Genomic DNA, 23,420 nt, shown 5'->3' on the forward strand with positions numbered 1-23,420 from the left:
CTGCAGTAAGAGGCCCACGTATCGCAAAATAAAATAAAATAAAATAAAAATCTCTCAATTAAAAAAAAGAATGTTTAATTCAATTTCTTACAATTCACTGTGTAAGCCAAAGAGAGCACCTGTGGGTTGGAGCTTACCCACAGACTTCTGCTTTGCAATCTCCATTCAAGGCAAGTTCTCTTGCTTGAAATCTCATATACTCAGAAAATTGGAAGATGTAAAAACAGGTATTTTTCTTCCCTATTCCAAAGATGGAGATTGAGGTAAAAAACATCTTAGAGTAATAGACAGGAGCCAGCACCTCCACGGCCCACCAATTACCCTGAGGGAGTCAGCTCCATGCCCACTGCTAATTTTAGTTTGCAACCGCAGAGGGTACCAATGAGTCTTTTTTTTTTTTAATACTCTTCTCCACCTAAGCACTTTATTATTTTTTAAAATTTATTTATTTTTGGCTGCATTGGGTCTTCGTTGCTGCCCGCGGGCTTTTCTCTAGTTGCGGTGAGCAGGGGCTACTCTTCGTTGCGGTACGCGGGTTTCTCACTGCAATGGCTTCTCTTGTTGCGGAACACAGGTTCTAGGTGCACAGGCTTCAGCAGTTGTGGCACACAGGCTCAGGAGTTGTGGCTTGCGGGCTCTAGAGTGCAGGCTCAGTAGTTGTGGAGCACAGGCTTAGTTGGTCCGTGGCATGCGGGATCTTCCCGGACCAGAGCTCGAACCTGTGTCCCCTGCATTGGCAGGCGGATTCCCCTGCGTTGACAGGCGGATTCTCATCCACTGCACCACTGGGGAAGCCCACCGAGTCTTTCTGCCAAATATTTTTGGCTCTGTGGGCCAGACATTCCCTGTCACAACTACTCAGCTCTGCCCTTTTAATGCAAAAGCAGTCTTGGAGATGTGTAAATTTATGGGTGTGGCTATGTTCCAATAAAACTTTATTCACAAAACAGGTGGCAGGCTGGATTTGGTCCGTGGCTCATGGTTTGCTGACCCGTGGTTTAGAATAAAAAGATGATGATGTGTAACAGGAAAAAGCAATCTATTCAGTTCAAGAAACTGACTGCATAAACACAAACTCCTGGAATTTAAATCAAAACCCAGGACAAACAGGGGAGGTGAGATACCAAAAGGACGAGTAAAATTGCTAAAGTGATTTTAGGCCACAAAGCCAAAATTCTACTCTAGTGTATTCTTTATGGATCATGCCTAGATCAGTTCTGGATAAAGTAATGTGAACAGGAGCACGTTCAACTGAGACTGGTGATAAAAGACCCAACCAGAAACGGCTTTTGTGTTTCATCTGGTGTGTGTGCCTGCCACCGCACCTCACCCCACCCCCAATCCATGGCTGGTGGCCACTGCATGGAAAAGGACCATGAGACTGCACATGTGGACCTAGAGAGAATGAGGCCATACTGATTAGTAATGTCTGCCATGTGGACCTAGAGAGAATGAGGCCATACTGATTAGTAATGTCTGCCATGTGGACCTAGAGAGAATGAGGCCATACTGATTAGTAATGTCTGCCATGGGTACAAAAGGGGAGAACAATGATGTGTGTGCCACATAACTGCCGTCTGTAAAACCGTATCTCATGAGGAAGGACAGGGAGTCGATAAATGGAATTTGTTACCCCAAGTAAGCTGTATAACCCAAAATATAATTATCTTCAAACGGAAAAAACAGTACTACACTTTCTAAATATTAATCTGATCTTGCTAATGATGAGCATGACTTACCCAAAATAGTTTATTACAGCAGGCAGTAGGAGGCCGGGCTAGATCACCTCTGAATATTCTTCTCAGCCCTGCATAGGACTCTGATTTTTTTCAAGATGCCTCATTGTACTATCCCAGCTGTATTCCAGGTGGCTTAGTCTTCCCAAAAGCTTTGCTTTGAAGACGTCATGAATATTTAAACAAACTTCAGGCTAAACATTTTTCACGCTTCTAATTTCATCCACAGTCCAAAGCTGGGTTTGGTTTGGCAAGGCGGCTCATTTTTGAGATATGTGTATGTGCACATATATGCATATAAACCCACTGGCATTGTGTTATATACACATACTCGGACCTCCAAGGTCCATGTATGTAAATTCCTCCTCTTATACCTTTTTTTTTTAATACATTTATTTATTTTTGGCTGCGTTGGGTCTTCGTTGCTGCGCGCAGGCTTTCTCTAGTTGTGGAGAGCGGGGACTACTCTTCATTGCAGTGTATGGGCTCTAGGCGTGTAGGTTTCAGTAGTTGCGGCTCGCGGGCTCTAGAGCGCAGACTCAGTAGTTGTGGTGCACGGTCTTAGCTGCTCCACGGCATGTGGGCTCTTCCCAGACCAGGGATCGAACCCATGTCCCCTGCATCGGCAGATGGATTCTTAACCACTGCGCCACCAGGGAAGGCCCCTCCTCTTAAATCTTGACACTCAGCTCTGAAGTTAAAGTCTGCAGTTAAAGGCCACTGACTGTCCTCAGGCACAAACCAGCAGGTATGCAGTTAAGTATGGACAGACTGATTACTTGGAAATGACCTGCTAATGTTCCCACTGCAGTTATTCATTGACTGTGACTTCAGAACCACAGTGACAGTGAGAAAGCCAATGTCCCTTTCATTGTCTTGATGAGTAAGAGGCTCAATGAGTCACAGAAGGTCCCAGAGAGAGGTGGGAGCAGGTAAGGCCTGAAGGGCTGAGGTAAAGAGGGTTGGTTAAATACACATATCTTTTTTTCTCTTTTCCATGAAATCCCATGAAGACAACTACAGAGGTGTTTTTTTGTTGTTGTTTTAGGGTTTACACCCACCAGAATTGAGAGAACAGGCAAGGAAGAAAACAAATTGCAGAAGCTGAATGCAGATGAAAAAAACAGAACAAAATCTTAAGCCAGCAGTTGATAAAGCAGAGGAACATGGATTAGCAGCACCTAATCAGAAAGGAAGATACCCCTAGAAATGAAGATGAAGGCAGTGGGAATGGTTGAAATTCAGTTTAAGAAGATCTGAGTTCCAGAGATCTGTCTCCCTACTTCATACAGCAAGATTGCCAAGATCCCAACCTGGCAAGAGACCAGAGATTTCTCCTCTAGAGAAGATAAAACTAAAGGTCTCTGGACGAAAGGACTCCAGAACCACGTCCTACATTTTTTTTTTTTTTTTTTAAAAAAGAGGGAATAAAAAATTAGAAAACAAAAATAGCTCTTAGTAAAAATATTTTTTGTTTTAATGAAAGAGCAGAAGTTAAACTCAATAGAAAGGTTAGAAAATAAAGTTAAGGAAATCGCCCAGAATAGAAGGTAAAAAGATAAAGAAAAATAGGAAAGAAATGAAAATTTAAAGACTGTTATAGGAAGTCTACTATCCAAGTAACAGGAATCACTGAATGCAAGAACAGAAAAAATGGAGGGGAGGAAATCATGCATTATATTATTTACCTATTGCTGCATAAAAAAAATTACCCCAACCACACAGAAACTTATAACAAACATTTATTCTCTTAGCTAGTTTCTGAAGGTCAGGAATCTAGGAGCAGCTTAGTGCGGTAGTTCTGGCTCAGGGTCTCCTCAGAGGTTGCAGTCAAGCTGTCAGCGAGGGCTGCTGTCTCATCTGATGGCTGGACTGGGGCTAGAGGAGTCTTTCCAAAGTGACTCACTCACATGGCTGTTGGCAGAAGCCTCAGTTGCTAGCCGGTCATTGGCAGGAGGCCTCAGTTCTTTACCACATGGAACTCCCCATAAGGCTTCTTCACATGGTAGCTGGCTTCCCCCAAAGCAAGTGATCCAAGAGAAAGAGAGAGCATGGCCAAATGGAAGTCACGGTGCCTTTTATAGCCCAATCTCAGAAGTGAATTATTATCATTTCCACTGTGTGCTATTGGTCACAGAGACCAATCCTGGTCCAATAATGAGAGTGAACTGTACAAGGTATGACTATCAGGAGGCAAGGACCATTGGGGCCATCTTGGAGGCTGCCTATCACATCCATGAAATACGTATGTAGTATGTGTGTATTTATGTATATGTGTATTTCAATTCTCAGAATTTGAGGACCTAAGTTTCCAGAATTGAAAAAGCCAACTAACCACTTAGCACAATGGGCCCACACCAGAGCCTACTGTCATGAACTTTCAAAGCACCAAGGAGGGACTTCCCTAGTGGTGCAGTTATTAAGAATCTGCCTGCCAATGCAGGGGACACAGGCTCAAGCCCTGGTCCAGGAAGATCCCACACACCGTGGAGCAACTAAGCCCGTGTGCCACAACTACTGAGCCTGCGCTCTAGAGCTGGTGAGCCACAACTAATGAGCCCACACGCCACAACTACTGAAGCCCATGTGCCCTAGAGCCTGTGCTCCGCAACAAAAAGCCATCACAATGAGAAGCCAGAGCACCGCAACAAAGAGTAGCCCCCGCTCGCTGCAACTAGAGAAAGCCCGCACACAGCAACAAAGACCCAACACAGCCAAAAATAAATAAATAAATAAATGAAGAAGATACACAAATGGCCAACAGGCACATGAAAATCTGCTCAACAACACTTATCATCAGGAAATGAAAATCAAAACCACGAGATATCACCTCACACCTATAAAATGGTTGTTAGCACAAAGACAAGAGTTAACAAATGCTGGCCAGGATATGGAGGAAAGGGAACCCTTGTGCAGTGTTGATGGGAATGTAAATTTGTGCAGCCACTATGGAAAACAGTATGGAGGTTCCTCAAAAAATTAAAAATAGAACTACCATATGATCCAGCGATCTCACTCCTGGGTATAAATCCAAAGAAGATGAAATCATTATCTCAAAGAGATATCTGCACCCCACCTTGTTCACTGAAGAATTATTCACAAGAGCCAAGACATGAGAAAAACCTGTGTTCATTGACAGATGAATGGATAAAGAAAATGTGGTACAGGCAAGTCCCTGGCAGTCCAGTGGTTAGGACTCCACGCTTTCACTGCCATGGGCCTGGGCTTGATCCCTAGTCAGGGAACCAATATCCCGTAAGCCACATAGCACAGCCATAAAAAAAAAAGTAAAGTAAAACAAGAAAGAAAATGTGGTATATATACAAAATGGAATATTATTCAGCCATAAAAAAGAAAATCCTACCATTTGCAACAATATGAATGAAACTTGAGGGCATTATGTAAGTGAAATAAGTCAGACAAAGAAAAATGCTGTATGATATCACTTACATGTGGAATCTAAAAAAGATGAACTCATAGAGTAGACGGGTGGTTGCCAGAGGCAGGGCCTAGGAGGTGGGGGAAACAGGCGAAGGTGGTCAGAGGTACAAACCTCCAGTTTATTTTGTAAAGCCTGGGGATGTAATGGACAGCAGGGTAACTATAGTTAACAACACTGCACTGTACGCTTAGAAGGTGCTAAGACCGTAAATCTGAAAAGTTCTCACTACGCACGCACACACACACACACACACACACACACAGAATGGTAACTAATAAGATGATGGATATGTTAACTAGCCTTATTGGCAATCACATCACAGTACACAAATACATCAAATCATGTTGGACACCTTAAACTTGTACACAATGTCATATATCAATTATATCACGATAAAGCTGGGGAAAAAAGTCAACTAATCAGTAATCACAATGGCTTCAGACTTCTCAAGGGCAACATTGGAAGCTAGAAAGCAATCAACAGTGCCTTCAAATTCTTGAAGGAAAATGATTTCCAAGCCAGAATTAAACCCTCCAGAATGGAAAACATTGGAAAAGAAACAACCAAATTTCAGAAGCTGAAAAGTAAATTAAAAAAAAAAAAATCCTGAATTTTAAAACTTGACAATGAAGAACTTGAAAATAATGAATTAGCAGCACAGGGAACCTCTAGAAATGGAGGTTAAGGGAGGGAGGGGCTGTTTGAAATATGGTTAAGTGCTAAGTACTTATCAGGCCTTTTCAGTTCTGGAAATATATAGGCCTAAATTCTGGGCATGAAAAACGTAGTTATACCAGCCAAAGCATCAATGAAGAGAACAGAATAAAAGTGTTCTGAATCACGCTTGGTAAGTTACTGCAAGATGCATTTTACCCAAATCGGGGAGGAAGCAGAGAAATAGGAAGACAAGAGAAACAAGAAATGGGAGATCCAAACCCAAAGAGAGGTAATGGGGAGCTCCAGGATGGTGGTGAAGCGGGACCCGAGGGACCACTGTGTGCCAGGCTGCAGGGCAACCAGTCCAGAGTGGAGGTCAGAGGTCCCCAGGGAGGATGCTTTTTGAGAGTGATGAAATGGACGGAATACCTGGTGCATCTCAATGTATTGGGAGGAACTGAGACACTCAGTCAAGGCTTTGAGGTCGAATTTACAATAGCGCACAGAAAATCAAGCAAACACAAAACTGTTTTAAAGAGCAAGATAATTATTGACTCCTGGGGAGAACACTGTCCAGGAAAGAAAAAGCAGTCAGAGTTTACAACATGACTCAGCTCTGACTAGCATTTATATAGTCATATTATTGTAAGCACTGAATACTGACCTAATCAAGATTATGACAGAACTATATTCTGGGGGAGTAGAGGATGGCTTCCACAGTGGGAATTTAATAGAGAATGCCTAGAACAGAAATATCTAGCATTGGTAACAAGGAGACACAGATAGAAGTTAAATACGAAAATAATCAGCTGGTTGATTCTGGGAGGGGAAATGAAGGAGAAAACAGGGGACTACTGTGTTTTGTGGCCAACTTTGTAGAATCCTTTGACTTTCTAAACTGCACGTGCATTACTTTGATCTCTGAAAGAGATTAATATGCTGCAATGAGAAATCAGGCAATAGGCAACCATTCATTCATTCAATAAGCATTTAATGTGTGCCTACAGTATACCAGTCCCTGGGAATTTGGAGGAAAAACAAAAAATGATCCAGGTCCTTTCCTCCCTGGCTCACAGTCCATTGGGTTTCTCAGCACAGCCAGAGGGGCAACAATTCAAACTCTCCTGTAGTGAGGCGTTAATATGGTGAAGGAAAGAGGCATGGACACCTGCTTGTTTTGAATTTCAGGGTCTGTGGTTAGCGGTTTCTGTTGGCTTGCCTTGGGCAAGGTTGCTGTGGGCTTAGCCTCAAGTCATGATGGGACCCAAGCAGGTGGGGCAGATGACAACTGAAGTAATAATGAGCCCTAACATGGGCAGTCGGCAATGCGGGATAAATTTTCTAAAGCATTAGGGCAACCGAAGGTTTGTTTCAAGCATGAGGGTCATTGGCTGGCTGCTTTGTTTGCATGACCTAATTTAATCCTCACACTAAACTTCTGAAGTGGCTACTATTAATATCTCTACCTTCTATATAAGGAAATTGGAGCCCAGAGAGGTTATGTGACCTGCCTAAGGTCACACAGCTCATAAGCAGCAGAGCTAAACCTCAAACTCAAGTCTTGAGTCTATGCCCTTCAGCCTTAAGACTGGGATTTTTCTCAGTCATTGGATTAAGAGCTGCAAGACCTGAATTCTAGCTCCTGCTCTACCAATAATCGGCTGTGTGATCTTAGGCAAGTCCCTTCCCTTCTCAATGTCTGTTTCCAGGTGTGAAAAACGAGGGGGTTGACTCAGATGACATCTAAGCATCCTCTATACTTTGGCAGTCTGTGTTAGCAATAGGGAAAGCCAATGGGAAAAGGAAACGCATGAATGGGGTGCAGAGGTGAACACACTTTTCTCCTCTGAGCCTCAACTGCCTCATCTGTAAAATTAGAGAATCATTAAGACACACCTCTCATGGTTGTTGAGTGTATTAAATAAGACAGCGTATGGAAAGTACTTAGCACTTGCCTGGGCACAGAGTAAGTGCTCAACCAACACGAGCCCTTATTCATTCCTACTACTCATATGCTTACAGGGCTCCACCACACTTGGATTCCTGAAAGTTTCCACTTCTGGTAAGGTCAAAGTACCATGTTTGTGGGAAGAAGGGGGGATCAAATCACAGGAAAAGGGAGTCAAACAAAATTACTGTCTGACAGGAACGTGTGCTGCTGCCCTTGATTGGTTTTGCATACGAGTTAGTTTACCAGTACTTTCAGGAGCATGTAAGTGTGAAATTGGAAAGCGTCACCGCAGGACTGCCACAAGCCACTGCACTGGCGATATAAAAGGGGAGGTGAGGGGAATACGCTGGGCCAGGGAGAGGGAAAAAACGAGAGAGACAGAAAGGATAGGAAGGTGAGCCCCAGGTGTGGAAGGACAAAAAAGATACGGGGCTGGGGAGCAAACTGGCTTTAAAGTTCAAAGCACATTCATCCAGATTGACTGTTGAACACACACTTCTTTGAGTTTTTAAACATGTCCCCACTGTCCCACCTCTGTGCTTTCCCTCAGACCATTTCCTCTATATTATTTCCTATTCCCAGCCACGGACACTGCTCAAGGCCAGCCTAGCTTTCAGGCCAAGCTCAAATTTTCTTTTCTTTCAGAAGAAATTACAAAGCATTCATGGTTAATAAGAATATAGACTCTGGGTCAGTGAGACCTGCTTTGGAATTGAGTTGGTTGAACTTGAGGCGAGTTTCTTCACCTCTCAAAACCTCAGCTTCCCAATCTGTAAAATGTAGATACATGGTAACAACCTCACAGGATTACAATGAATAATAAATGATGGTGCACGTGAAGCCTTAACCATATGCTCAATAAATGTCAGCTGCTGTTATTTTCTCCATCACCCACACTCCCGTCCATTCCCCACACCTATTACATTGAACTAGAATTACTGACAACCATGGAACCGTGCTTCTGTCTCTGAATCCCCCAAAAAAGCCTAGTACACTAGGTAACATGCAACAGATGCTGCATAATAAATATCTGAATTGAATGCAATGACTATCACATTCTCAAGCTCGTGATTATTGACTGTTTCGAGTAAAAGAAAAAACATCCCAAGCAATTGGCTACCGGTGACCAAATGATCATGGTAGGGTTCCCAATCTTGTCTGGGATAAGAATGAACCTCTCCAGGAAACCATTCTGTGGCAGGGACCCTTGGGCTCCCATAATAATGAAAACAAGAACAATTAACAACTAACATGTATTGAGGACTTACTATGTCCCAAACACTACCTCTAAGGTTTACCCAAAATAAATCAGTTAATCCTCAAAGGAACTCCAGGGGCAATTCTCCCCACTACTTTACAGAGGAAACTGAGTGACCAGCTGCCCCAGTTTGCCAGTATCTGAAGGGGTTCCTCAGGCTTTCAGAGCTAAACCCAGAAAGTCCCAAGCACGCTGGGACGAGTGTGCCCTAACACTGAAGCATACAGATATTAAGTAAATGTCCCAAGGTCAATGAGTGGCCAAATCAGGATGACAAACCCAGAAGCCCCATAGCTTCTACTGCAGGCACAGACAAAGGCAAAATGAACCCACTGAGACAAATTAGCCAGGTCATCAAGTGGGCTGTCCACCAGGCTTCCGAGCACAGAGTCTGACGCAAGTAAGTACTCAAATAATTGTCCCAACCGTGTTCTAACCATGCACCGCCCAGAGCTACCCATATGACCTTAGGCAAATCATTATCATCTCTGGGCCTCAGATGTTTTCCTCTTCAAAATGAAGGGGTCACACTAAATCAGGATGGCAAATAAATCAGCTCCCTTGCCCATGGCAGGCAAAAGTAAATGATTAGGCTACTACTTCCCACTCCACCCAGACTTGGGCCTCAGAATCCTTCTCAACCCAACACACTGGGTATTCACAACCCATTTACAGCTGATGCTTAGCATGATCTCTAAAGCCACCAGCTTTATCTTCACAGTCTGTTGGCACTCAACTAGCTTCCCAGGAATTGCTCTGGTCTCTTAAGATTTGGCACTCAGACTAACACCCAAGGATAGGGAGCAGTTGGATGGCAGCAGGATGACAATGGAAGGGCCAGTCTCCGTAGACTGGGCACTCCGTGTCCAGTCCTATGCCATGTATACCTCACAGTACAGCACAGTGAACGAGAGCAGGGACTCAAGAGAGACCACTGGGCTCAGTATCCTGACTCACCATTTACCAGCTGTGTGACCTTCGGCAAATTACCTCATGTTTCTCGATTTCCTCAACTACACAAGGAGGATGATAGTACTACCTACCTCACAGGATTATAAGGATTCAATTAGTTAATACATGTAAAATGCCTGGCACGTAGTACGTAGTAGATGTGTTAATACCAGAATTCTCAAAATCACCCTGTGAGGTGGATATTATTTAACAGATGAGGGAACTGAGATTCAGAGGGATTACGCTGCCCAAGATCACACAACTAGTTAAACAGCGAAGCCAGATTCAAACACTAATTTCTAAGCCTTTGCGCACCACACTGCATTTCCGTAAACACTCAATGGTGAAATAAGGGATTCTTGATTAGCTGCAGGGCCTTGCCTGTACTCCTGGGGCTGCTGTACTTCCACCCTCAGCACCTGCTTGACCCCTCCTGACACTGCTCTCCTAGCTGGCTCTTGAATACTGCCTGCTTCAACTCCTGGACCATCCACACCTTCGGCACAGAGAGAGCAGATACCTACAGAAAACCAGAACACAGACTGCTGAGTCTCCAGCTCCTAGGAAACAGGGGAGAGAATCTTTACAATTCTGATTATTGGTCTTCCCCTATCTATAAAGCGAATTCTGCTATTTTATAGATTTCTATCTTTCAGGGAATTGAGCAAACGCAAATTAGAGAAAATGTGTACAGGGATTAAGTACCTTAGGTACCTATGCTGTATCTTATCTACCTCACTCCCCTAGGGGTCCTCCTAAACACATGTATCTCTTTGTCTTAAAAATCATAGCTATTCACAAAAATATTCTGGTTAACACTAAAGTTGCTACAGCTAATATATTTCTTGCCATGCCATTATGTCCAGAAAGAGTGAGCTGGTGCCCACGTTTCTAGTTCATTCCATCTAGTGCCTTTTTTTTTTTCCAGCACCACGTGGCATGCACAACCTTAGTTCCCGGACCAGGGATCGAACCTGTGCCCCCTGCAATGGAAGTGCGGTGTCTAAACCACCGGACCGCCAAGGAAGTCCCAATATGCCTCCTTTTTAAAAGCTAGGAAAGTGCTTACTCAAAGATGGGGCTTGGAGAGTCTCTAACACTTGTGAGAGAGAACAGAAATTTGTTCCATTCCTGACTAGTTCATTCCATCTAGTGCCTTTTTTTTTTTGGCAGCACCACGTGGCATGCACAACCTTAGTTCCCAGACCAGGGATCGAACCTGTGCCCCCTGCAATGGAAGTGCGGTGTCTAAACCACCGGACCGCCAAGGAAGTCCCAATATGCCTCCTTTTTAAAAGCTAGGAAAGTGCTTACTCAAAGATGGGGCTTGGAGAGTCTCTAACACTTGTGAGAGAGACCAGAAATTGGTTCCATTCCTGCTTCTGCCCAGGTTGCTGGCAGGAGCTGAGCAGGCAGCTTGCAGGTGACATAGAACTGTGTGCTCTTCCAGCCGGTGACTCCACAGGATGTGACATGGGAAGGTCCACTGACCTCCAGAGCGCAGTAATGGTGCACGACGTCCAGCTCTCAGTGGCTCCTACCTCTCCTCCTCACTTTACAGACGATAGGAAAGGCAGGAAGGAAGTGAGTTGGAAAAATACAGATATGCGCTTCCCTCCAAAGTCTCTCTTGTTGCTTATGAGATAAAGTCAGCTCCATCCAGACCCATTACTCTCCACGTTCTGAACGGTTCCTTCCTTTGTGAAACTGTCATACTTGTGCCTTTTCAAAGGAAACAATCTCTTGGCCAGGGACTTGACTCTCTCAACTCTAATGCCAAGGGAGAACCCCAGAGTTATCCGGCAAGGGGAAGGGTCCCACAAAATAAGAGTGTTTTTACCTCTAAAATTTGCTCTGGATGTGTGTCCAAGAGGTGAGAACAGATAAAAGCAAACTCTCAGGGAAGCACTGGAAGAGAAAGGTGAGAATGCTGAATGTGATTTTAACAGATGAGGTTGGGAAAGGAGAGCAAAGGGTAGTAGGCAGGAAAGCTGGCTCAGATTCCAAAAGATGTGGACTTGGCCACTCAGTGTGTGACCTTGGAAGTTACTGAACCATCTTCTGTGACTAACAGAATCTCTTTCCTCCTCCGAAAACTGGTGATAACAACAGTGTATTCTCTCCAGGGTTGTCATGAGGCTTCAATGAGATGATGCAGGTGGTGAAGGGCAGAGTGCCAAGAACTGGAGCCATTCTTACTAACCAGTCTGCCTCTCTTGGCCCATCATTTGACACTAACACTGTCTGACAGCTAACATTCACGGAGCACTTACTATGACCAGGCACAGTGCTGATCTCTGGGTTTCAAAGGAGAATTAAGTCTTGGCTTGATTATATTTGATGTATAAAGAGTACTCAGTTAAAGGCAGATACTAACGTCGAGGGCAAGCCCCGGTTAACAAACAGGAAGGCAAAATGGTTGACCTGAGTCTGCTTTTTGGCCTCTCCTACTTAGCCACACCCTTTGCTGCCAGCTCTTGCATCCCTGGTCAGCAGGCCCTAGCCTACATCAAGGACTTGGCTCTTCTAGAACAAATATGGAAGGACCCATAGACCTGAAGAGCTTGAAGGCTAAGATGATTAAAACAGAGAAAAGTTGTCGGGCTAGTAGTTACTCTAGCGAGGAAGAAAGCCTACGGAGTTCATGGACGCTGGTAATGCTGTCTCTCGGCCTAGATGCTAGTTACATGGATGCTGTTGACGCTGTCTCTTGGTCTAGATGCTGGTTACATGGAGGCTGGTGACGCTGTCTCTTGGTTTAGATGCTGGTTACTTGGACGCTGGTGACACTGTCTCTTGGTCTAGATGCTGGTTACGTGCATGTATTCACACTGAGAAAACAACTTCTACAATTAAGACTTGTGTACTTTTCTGTATGAATGTTACGTTACAATAAAAAATTACTCAGACCGTGACTGTCCCTCTCCATTATGCAAAGCATGAAGCAGCCCTTCCCAATGGGTATTACAAGTACAACTGGGTTGCAAGCACAAGACGTCAGTCCCCAGTGGCAGCAAGCGGCCTTATCACTTTACCCGCTGGGAGCTGTGGAAATACCATGATGTTTGGTGAGACTGGCAAGTCCTGCTCTCGAGTACCCAATGAATAGCATCCTCCCCATCAGACCAGTTTACCCTAAGGTTTTTCCTATCTAAGGTCAAGTTTATTCACTTTATTTTTTTAATTTTTTGGCTGCGTTGGGTCTTCATTGCTATGCGCGGGCTTCTCACTGCGGTGGCTGCTCTTGTTGTGGAGCACGGGCTCAAGGTGCACGGGCTTCAGCAGTTGTGGCTCGTGGGCTTAGCTGCTCCGCAGCATGTGGGATCTTCCTGGACCAGGGCTCCAACCCGTGTCTCCTGCATTGGCAGGCAGATTCTTAACCACTGTGCCACCAGGGAAGTCCCTATTTACTCCATTTTTAATCAGATTCTTTTATCCTCTCCAACCAGGAGACAGCTGGCTACATTTAAGGGTCGACACCCCTAGACCGATCTTTACAAACCTGAGAGTCAGTCTTGGACATCACTCCATATCTCACCCTTCATAACGAGCAAATGTCTAGTAGGTCCCTCCCTCTTCCCCAACTTCCTTCCTTCCCAATTGCTGGAGGGAAAACCTAAAATAAATTTCAATCATTTGTCAAGTCAATGGATATAATTTCAGTAAAAATATACAGACTACGTGCTGGTTTTCTCTTTCAAAGTTTATTGTCATTAAAAAAAAAATAAACCCTCTACTTGTTACATTCACCTCTCAGAACATTTAATGTACCAGTTAATGATGTTATTGTAAAAAAAGCCCACCAACTGCTTGCAATGGCTCTAAGTTATCATTATTATTTTTTGCCATGTTCTGGTATTATAGTGGTTTAAACTCTTTGGAAAAAAATGGTGCAACATTAAATAGCAAGATTTCAAATTCCCAGATTAGAAACAATTTTTATATCAGGAGGAATTTTAGTAAAAAATCCAACGATAAAAGGAAATGTTAATAGAAAAACAAAAATACTGTAAAAAATAGGATTCCCCCCACCCAGCCCCAAGTTAGGTTAAAAAAAAAAAAAATGGAACCAATCCCACCCCCACCCCCATATTTCTCTTAGAAAAGTCACCCAGTCCTAAACGCAGGGTCTCACACACCAATACAAGTAGCCTGATTTGCAGACCAGCCTCTGGGATCTTACACTGGCACCAGTCTGAAGGGTTTTTTTCAAAACTTAAGGTAAGTTAGGTAGTTAGACTTCCATAAATACTGGTATCCGAATGAATGAAAACATTCTGACTTTGGTATGGCTACAGAAATCTGGAAACTGTTCAAGAGGACACTGGCTTAGAGAGGGAGTTGAGGGAAGCACACAACAACCCCCAAGTGGAGGTAAAATAAACATTAGGCCACACCCAAAGCAAACACTGTGTGTAATACCTGAGGCTGATGCCTTGAACGAAACACATGTAAAGGTTCTTGATCAGAATCACACACATACAGCTTCTTGAACAGAGTAACACACATACAGGTTCTTGATCAGATTAACACATGTATAGGTTCTTGATTGGAACTGTCTGGACCAAACTTTATCCAAGTTACCACTTGCAGGAAACAGTTTGAATTTGGTAATTTATCCAGTACCCTGGAGTCCAAGAAGAGACAAAGACGTTTTGGAAGAAGAACAGCCACCCGGGCTAAAAGCCAGGCCCCTCTTATTCTAGGAAGCTCAAAGTCTGTTTTTTCCTTCTCTCGTTCGATTTTGCCCATCACAAAAGCACCTCCATCTCCCAACAAGGGGGCTCTTCCACCCCAGGTCACCACAGGGCCCTGTCTGAGGGGAAGAACTGCTGATTTTTCATCCCTGGAGTGATTCAATAAAAAGCAAGTCTTCCGGGATCAGGAATATAATTGACGGTGCTGTGTCTCAAGTGTACTTTACGGTTTCCGTCATTTTCACTAGATCATGATTGTTAAAGGTTGTGAGGATACTGAGAAGGCAGCGGTGGGGCTGCGACCATGCCGAAGTGTGGCCTCAAACACCCTCAAATTTACTGAAAAGGGTAAAGTGCCCGGTCTTCAAATCACCAGTTACTTCATGAAAGCACAAAGGACCCACCAGACAAGGCAAGAAAACAAGGCAACTTGCTGCTGCATCCATGCAGAAAAGCAGTTATCGATACAATCCTTCCCCCCAAAAACAAACTTTGGTGCAGTGTTAGGAAGACAAGATAATCATTAAAAAAAAATTAAAAATTAAAATAAACCACCTTCGATGGCAACACACACTAAATATATCTAAATAAATTTCCATCACAGGGCACAAGGGGATAACAAAGAGCTCCCTGATATTATGGGAGGTAACACACACCACAGTGACAATTCGATCAAGAGAGAGCCTCCCTTACAGCAAAGGCCACCAAGAAGAAACAAAAGGTGAAGCCCCTGTTTACTGTCGATCCGGTTCACTATTGCAAATATTATAATCATGGGGGGCTGGGAGGCAGAGAAGAAACTCAGAACGCCCAGGCAATTTTGATAAACAGCATCATTTGTCCTGTTCTCTAAATGAGACTCCAACACCAGAAAAAAATGAGAGGAAAATTGGATTATAAATGAAAACTAAAATGTATCTGTACAAGTCTTTACTCTGAGTCAGTAGAGTTTAGCCTCTGTTGAAGCCAGGACTCTGGAGAAGGTGATTTACTTGTCATCACAGCTCTACAACTAGCTGTGTGTGTACATCAAGAGACAACACGAAGACAATCACTCGAGACCAAGGGAATTACTTACAAAGATTTCCAAGGATGTATAAGGTCTACTGATCGCCCATAGAGATGCTAATACTTGCTCTAACCCCAAATACTTTAAACATCTTAAGGTGGCAACTAGAATACTAGAAACAAAACAAGAAAATCATCACCCAGTGAGTTATTTCTCCCATTATGGGAATGAGGGAAAGGGAGCAGGGCAGGCTGTTTCACCAGGATTCATTAGGGGGAGTGCAGGTTTAGTGGCAGCCAACAGCCTTCCTCGTCTGCAACCTGGGCCAGATCTCCTGGGAGCCCGGAAGTGCCGACAAGGTTCCATGGGTTCGGAATGGCCAGGCACAACACTGGCATCAGCAGCGAGAAGAGTGCGATGTGAGTTACCAGTGAGAGTCTACAGATCACTGATGACTCCACCAACCATCTCACCTCCCCACCGACCACAGACAACCCGGATCACCAGCTGGCGGCAGGTGCCACCTCATCTACTTGGGAGCAGGAGAGAGGAGGGAATTACAAACGAAAGCTTCTGAAAATGACCGCTTCTTGTTCCAGCCTGAGCTAGAACAAATGCGTTTGAATGAACCACTTGCTTTAAACAACATTTAAAATATGGAACCTTCAGCACTTTATGATATGAAACTCCCCCTTCCCTCAACCCCATTTACTGCAGTGCATGTCGTCTCCCGGGCGAATTTTTCTGTCTTTCAGCCGGTGGAATGGATGGCATACGTCAGATGTTACACAAGGCATTCATTTCTCCGAGAAGGCTTAGAGCCAGGAGAATTAATCTCCTTCTGCTAGGACCTCTGCCCCAAGCTTCTGGGGAAACGGTGAATTGGGCTTGACAAGGAAGGTAGCTACATGATCCACTAATCAGATTCAAAACATGAAAATGCACTGAGGAGGGTACCCCTTCCCGCTCCTCATGACAGCAAGACCTACAGATAATTAAGAGAGACGTCCCTTCAAACTCAAAGGAGGCTTTAAAAAAAAAAAAAAGACAAAGTACAAGCAAAAAACAAAGAAATCAGTAAAGCAAACTCCCAATTCTCCTGAAAGTAAAATAGTCTCATGGTGACGGATGACTGGAAGAAGTCGAGGCAGGGAAAGAATGACACAAAGGCGGGAAGTACCTGGCCACAAGGGCGCCTTGCAGAATCCACCACAGTGTTCTCCATTTTCCAAGGCCAAGCAAGTAGCAAGTCCCAAGTTAAAAACTTTCTATTAAGAGCAAAACAAAACCAAAAACCATTCCAGAAAAGGGGACAAGGGAAGAACAACACTGGAGAAAGTCAGGCCGCTGACCTCCGGCGGATCACGAAGAGCCCGCGCTGAAGCTGACCCAAGTAAATCCTCATCTTGGTGCTGTCGCTTGTCTTCCTCACCCAGATCTGCAGGGGAGATGGAAAAGGAACAGGATGAGAGAGGCTAATCCTGAGGGGCAAATCAGAATGTTTGCATGAATTAGGTGTAGCCAGATAGCTGGCAACCTCTTCCTGTCAACCCGTGAGGCATTCACAGGCCTTGACCTCTGGCCTCCTAAAGGCACATCTCCACTGCAGAGAGCAGGCATCACCCCTGAATTCATTTCTCCCAGCCATCTCTCTTACACCTTTGAGTAAGAAAATGGAAAGCACGGTGTTCTTGAGTTCCATTTTTGCCTTCATCTTAAAGACTTTTTTTTTTTAGACTGCACCGTGTACAGGTGGGCTCTTCTCTTAGTTCCCCGACCAGGTATCAAATCCATGTCCCCTGCACTGGGAGTGTGGAGTCTTAACCACTGGACCACCAGGGAAGTCCCCTTAAGGACTCTTTCTGATATGGTTTGACTACAGCATTATCAACATTCAAGACACATATATTCATAAACTTACAATCAAATTAGAAAATACTTTCCTTGCTCCTAGGGACTTCCATAGTATAGCCTTTCAATTCTCTGGTTTCCTGGCAATTAAGGCTAATGGTCATAAGAGCAAAAGATAGAAAAATTAACAACAAAAGAAATGCCCACAGGAGAGCGAAGGCCCAATGAGGATGCTGAGAAGGCCAAATTAGCTTAAGACAGTCCTTCCCTCCTGACCGCATCATTCTCCCACAGATGGGATCAGATGTCTGGCACTGTACAGGGCAGATGTATTCTTCCCTAGAACTGAAAATGAGCTCTTCCAGCATGGGGCCTGCCAGAACTGCCAAGTGCACCCAGTATGTGGCATCCCTGCAGCCAGGGAGGGCAAGGAGAGCTGCCACCTCGGTCACCTGACCCACTTGCGGGGGAGATTACTGGAAGCCAGACACTGTGCTGACCAAACTGACCAAGCTCCTTCATCCTCAGAGCAATCCTATGGAGTAAGTACTGTTATCACCTCCATTTTACAGAAGAGCAAGGCTGAGTCCACTTGTCCAATGGGAATCCTGGCGCCTGACATCAAAGCCCCTTGCTGTTCTTACCTGGTTCCCCACTTTCTCACCCCTTCTCTCATCCGTGTTATTAACACGTGATCAGATGGAGACAAAAGCATAAATTTTTTAAAGATCTGCATCTCACCTATATATGCAAGTACAAGTTTACAGATACAGCTCCACCTTTGCCCATTCAGTTATCAGGTTTATAAAAAGCTTATTCAGGGCTTTCCTGGTGGCGCAGTGGTTGAGAGTCCACCTGCCGATGCAGGAGAAACGGGTTCGTGCCCCGGTCCGGGAAGATCCCACATGCCTCGGAGCAACGAAGCCCTTACGCCACAACTACTGAAGCCTGCGCGCCTAGAGCCCACGCTCCGCAACGAGAAGCCACTGCAATGCGAAGCCTGTGCACCACAATGAAGAGCAGCCCCGCTCACCACAACTAGAGAAAGCCCACGCGCAACAACGAAGACCCAACGCAGCCAAAAATAAATAAATTTATTAAAAAAAAAAAAAATTTTTAAAAAAAAAAAAAAAGCTTATTCAGAAAAAGAGAAAGCTATTCTCAGTTTCTATTTCCTTACTGTGATTATCTAACAACAAAGAGACTTTAAAGTCAAATACACTTGTTTAAAAATAAAGACCTCACCTGAAGCTGAGCCTCTAAAGGACCTTGCAGAACCATTTTAAACTGAAAACTGACCCCAAGGAGGGCTGAATAGCTAGTCACCAACATGCTCAGACCCACGCACCAAATATGCTCAGAGTCAAGTTATGCAGAAGCCAAGTAGCTTCAGTGTTACTTAGGATTTCACCTGAAAAAATGAGCTGGAATACTTCCAAGAAGTGAGAAATGTTTTCCCCGTTGCAAGCCTCCGACGCACTGAGGCTTCTCCCCTCCAGGAGACATGTCTCAGTGTCACCGTTTCCTTGTCAGACTTCGCTAACTATTATGTCAAAGGGTGACAATCTTCAACAGAGAGAGAGAAAAAAATCTAACTTGCATTTGTTTTCCTGAAAAGTCCTGAGGTGTCACAGAGAATAACGCATGGGTTCTGAAATTAGGTTCAGGGACAAGGAGGCCACACACTCTCTGTGCAGCAGCCCACATGGCCAGGCACACGTGCTCCGCCGTGAAACCGAAAAGCCTCCTGCCAGGGCAGCGGCTCTCTGAGATGCCCTGTTCCGACCTGGCTTAGGGTGACACACAAATTGCGAGCCCAGAGGAAAATGACATTCATTTATCTGGAAGGCTCTCCCTAACTTCTAAGTTAACAATCATTTTGCTAACTAGTTGTCACATTTGAGGGCATTTTCAATTCAGGAAGCTGGGAGAATAGAACAGGCTTAAGTTATTTCATAATCCAGCTTCATTAGACTTACTATGCTCTGGCACAAATAAGTTACAGAGGGAAGACACATAAAAATCAATTTCTTTGCAGACATTTGTGGACTGATAAAAGATCAAGCCAAATAGGCTATTAACGTTTTGAACTGTTTTTTGACTACTAACAATACCAGTTACACACTGCTGACACCCTCCTAAAGAAGGGTCAGCCGGAGAACTCACAGGCTAGTCACATCATCCTTCAGCATGACCCTCAGAGCTGACTTTCAACCAGACCCCATCCTATAAGAGAGACTGGAGGAGACCAGTCCCTAAGGGTATGAGCCTGGTAGCTCATTGCCCAGAAGCACAACAGGACACGTCGGATTAGAGAGACAGCAGGTGAAGAGTAGTGTGTGGGTCAAATCAGGCCAGCACCCATTTACTGAACACTTACTGTGTGCCAGACCCTGTGTCAGGTGCCTTGTTAGATCCTCAGAGCATGAAACAAATCTGAGTGCACATGAAAGCTCGAGAGAAATAACAGCAAAGACAGAGTATGCTCCAACGGCAAGTCCCATCCTCAGTAGAGGGCTGCCTCAAAAAGCAGCAGGATTTGAATGCGAAGACATAACACCAACTTGCCTTGTGTTCCTTCCTGCAGTCTATCTCAGTGGTGCCCAACTCAATTACTCTGCAGGGAGTTCACAAAACCACAAAGGCTGACATAAACCCGCATAAACTGCAGTCATGCAAAGTAAGGGATTTTTAAGGGTGATTTTGCCTATGTGCAATTTCAGCCTGAAAGTGCTGACTTTAGAATCTAACCCACATACAACACTGTGATTCCACCGTACTTTCTTGGTGGCACTCACATTGCAGGTTTGTCCCATTTTGCTTTCCTAAAGGGTGACAGAGGTTCAGTCTTACCTCATTGGCTCCGACAGAGCTGATCACACAACTCAATTTCTGGTTGTCCTTTGACTCCAGATAGATGGCCTGGCTCTTGTGGTACCTGCGGGAAAAAAGACACACATTTATTTTTTTAACCACTTTATTGAGGTATGACTGACATGTGAGAAGTAGTACGTATTTAATGTATACAACTCAATGAGTTTCAGGATAAGTACATACCTGTGAAACCATCACTATCAAGGCCATAAACATAATCCACCTCCTCCCAAAGTGTTCTCCCACTCTCTATTATAACTACTATTTTGTGGCTTTTTTTTCCTTTTGTGGTAAGAATATTTACCATAAGGTTTACCCTCTTAACAAATTTTAAGTGTACAGTATTGTTAAGGGCCCACATTTAGAATAGAAATAAAGAAAAGGCCACAAAGGAGGGAAGAAAAAAAAAACACAACAAAAAATATAATTAAAGGAATCTTAATTTATAGTTGAGGAACAGCTTGGATTTCAGGTTTAATTTACAGGCTTCCACCCTAATCTCCTTCTAAGTCTAGAAATTACATTCTTGGTTCCACTGCAGAGTAGAAAAGGGGGCCAAGGAAAAGGCTGGAAAACTCTGTATTTTAGTTTTTTATTTGAACTATATGACCCAGTTCAAAAAGTAAATTATACTTTTTTATGTAAAACCTCTGTCCCCACTTTCTGCCTCCACCCCAAAACACTGAGGAGGGTTGGGTGGACAAAATGAACAGGTGGGCTTGAACAGACTGTCCCGTTATATATTTTCTATTTGTCCAAGTAAGTTATCAACAAGAAGGCAAGCCAAATTCAGTCCTTACTTTGATCACTTATTCAGCAAATACTCATTCACCACTTGTTGTGTACCACTGACCACCCTGGAGGGTGGAGTGGACAGTGAAGAAGGCCACAAGGTCCCTGCCGTCAGGAGCTTCAAATACAGTGGCAGTGACAAATATGAAATAATCACACCTGGCAAGTACTAACTAGGTGAAGTTCTGACTGTTAGACTTGCACCAAAGGGTATCTAATTTGGCCTGGTCAGTCGGGAGAGCAGCTCTGAATGGAGTAGATAAGACAGACTCCCCCCTTTCAGTCCCTGCATCTATTCTGTAGTGTAGGACCACCCTCACCTTCTTCTACAAGTTCAGGGACAAGGCAGAGGATGAAAAATGAGGAAGCCAGGGCCAAAGCCCAAATGAGTCAGTAACAGGTGCCACAGGAGGAAGGAGCAACTACTGGGTGACAAGAGTTGGAAACATCAGCTGAGCTGCTGCTGGCAGCCCTGGCCTAGGCCAGCCCAGTTCAGTCAAGATAACCTTTGGTTCATTCTGGCTGCAAAGAGTTGGCTTAACAGACCCACTAACTCATATAACTTCCACCAAAACACATCTCCCAGCAAAGCACTGCATCTAACCATTATTTCTGTGGGGGAAGAAGACAGACTCTGTTTTGCTGGTACAGTGAAATAATCCACTGCTAAGATATCACAGTAAAGGATGTATGTACTTCACTCCCACAATGGGCTTTTTCCTGTCAAGGTTCTAAGCATTCTTTAACCTGCTACTTAGGAGCAGAAAACTCAAGTTTCCAAGTCAATTTACTTCCTGAGAACACCGTTAAAAGAAATCAAATCATAAATTCAATTAGAACAGCGAGACTGGTTTAGACCCAGCTTGAAAGCTGCTTTTGGCCAGGGATTAGTTGGTAAACTGGGTCAGAGGACATCCATTATGCTAAATATGTAATATTACAAGGTCTGAATTAACAAAGTGCATGAGGAAAGGTTCAATTAGTTCACAGAAAACTCAAACTTGAGTTTCCCTCCCACAACTAAGCCAACCATCCTATGTAAATGGTAACATCTTGAGTAATTGTTAGAACAAAAACAGAAGGGGAGGGCTTCCCTGGTGGCGCAGTGGTTGAGAATCTGCCTGCCAATGCAGGGGACATGGGTTTGAGCCCTGGTCTGGGAAGATCCCACATGCCGCGGAGCAACTAGGCCCGTGAGCCGCAACTACTGAGCCTGCGTGTCTGGAGCCTGTGCTCCGCAACAAGAGAGGCCACGACAGTAAGAGGCCCACGCACCATGATGAAGAGTGGCCCCCGCTTACCACAACTAGAGAGCGCCCTTGCACAGAAACGAAGACCTAACACAGCCAAAAATTAAAATAAATACATTAAAAGAAGGCTCAACATTTAAAAAAAAAAAAAACAGAAGGGGAGAACATTCACAGTTATTCTATGGGGGTTGTGAGTTATTAGAGAGATAAAAACACAAAACAACATGCAACTAGCCTCAAGTCATCCTGATACTACTTTCTAAATAAAGAAAGGTCATGGGTGTGGTGTAGGAGTATATTACTAGTGTGGAAATGTGGTCAATATACTGCTCAGTCAAGAAAAAAACTACGTCCATCATGTCCCTGTGTGCGTAATACAACATAATACGTGTTACATCACGTATGTGATGTATACATCACTATACATCATATATACACATACATAAAAATTGGTAAATTTATATTAAAATCTCTATTAAGTGTATCTTAAAATTTCATAAAAATATAAAGTTTTATAAAAATATAAAATAATGATATTCTTTTTATTGCATAGCCTTCTTTCCAGAATAAACAGGTATTACTTGTAATCAAAAAGTAAACAGTGCTTTCTTATAAGTCACGGTACTGAAAAACACCGAAGTAGCCAAAGGGCAGGAAGAAAACTTAATGTCACAAATTAATGTCTTAGTGTCTGTTAAAGACAACTCTGGGAGACAAGCCGGGCAACTCTCCTGAGACATGCTGCATTTTCCCTCAGATGCGCTCAGCACCCAAACCCCAACCCATCCGACTGGCTTTAAAGTAAATCTCAGGAGTAAACCACGCAATGTAACCTACTACCCCTGGGAAGCGGTCTGGGACCTGCATAGCTGGCCACCTCCCAAATCCGCCTGCTCTGGGACCGCTGGATGGTGGTGGCCTGAATGCCCAGCAGTGCTCCATGTGCTTCCTG

General features: G+C 44.1%; 1 protein-coding gene across 1 annotated transcript in view; it reads right to left on the reverse strand.

Moving 5' to 3' along the window:
• Nucleotides 1-13,683: 13,683 nt before the first annotated feature.
• Nucleotides 13,684-23,420, reverse strand: part of SUDS3 (SIN3A corepressor complex component SDS3) — a 41,577-nt gene continuing 31,840 nt past the window's right edge. The window contains exons 11-12 of the mRNA XM_024758558.1: nucleotides 20,406-20,490; nucleotides 13,684-17,139 (exon numbers count right to left, since the gene is read on the reverse strand). Of these exons, the coding sequence (XP_024614326.1) occupies nucleotides 17,041-17,139; nucleotides 20,406-20,490 (184 nt within the window). The 3' untranslated portion in view covers nucleotides 13,684-17,040. The remainder of the gene's footprint in view (nucleotides 17,140-20,405; nucleotides 20,491-23,420) is intronic.

The sequence above is a fragment of the Neophocaena asiaeorientalis genome, unplaced genomic scaffold, assembly GCF_003031525.2.
Source record: "Neophocaena asiaeorientalis asiaeorientalis breed wild unplaced genomic scaffold, Neophocaena_asiaeorientalis_V1.1 scaffold77, whole genome shotgun sequence".
Classification (NCBI taxonomy): domain Eukaryota; kingdom Metazoa; phylum Chordata; class Mammalia; order Artiodactyla; family Phocoenidae; genus Neophocaena; species Neophocaena asiaeorientalis.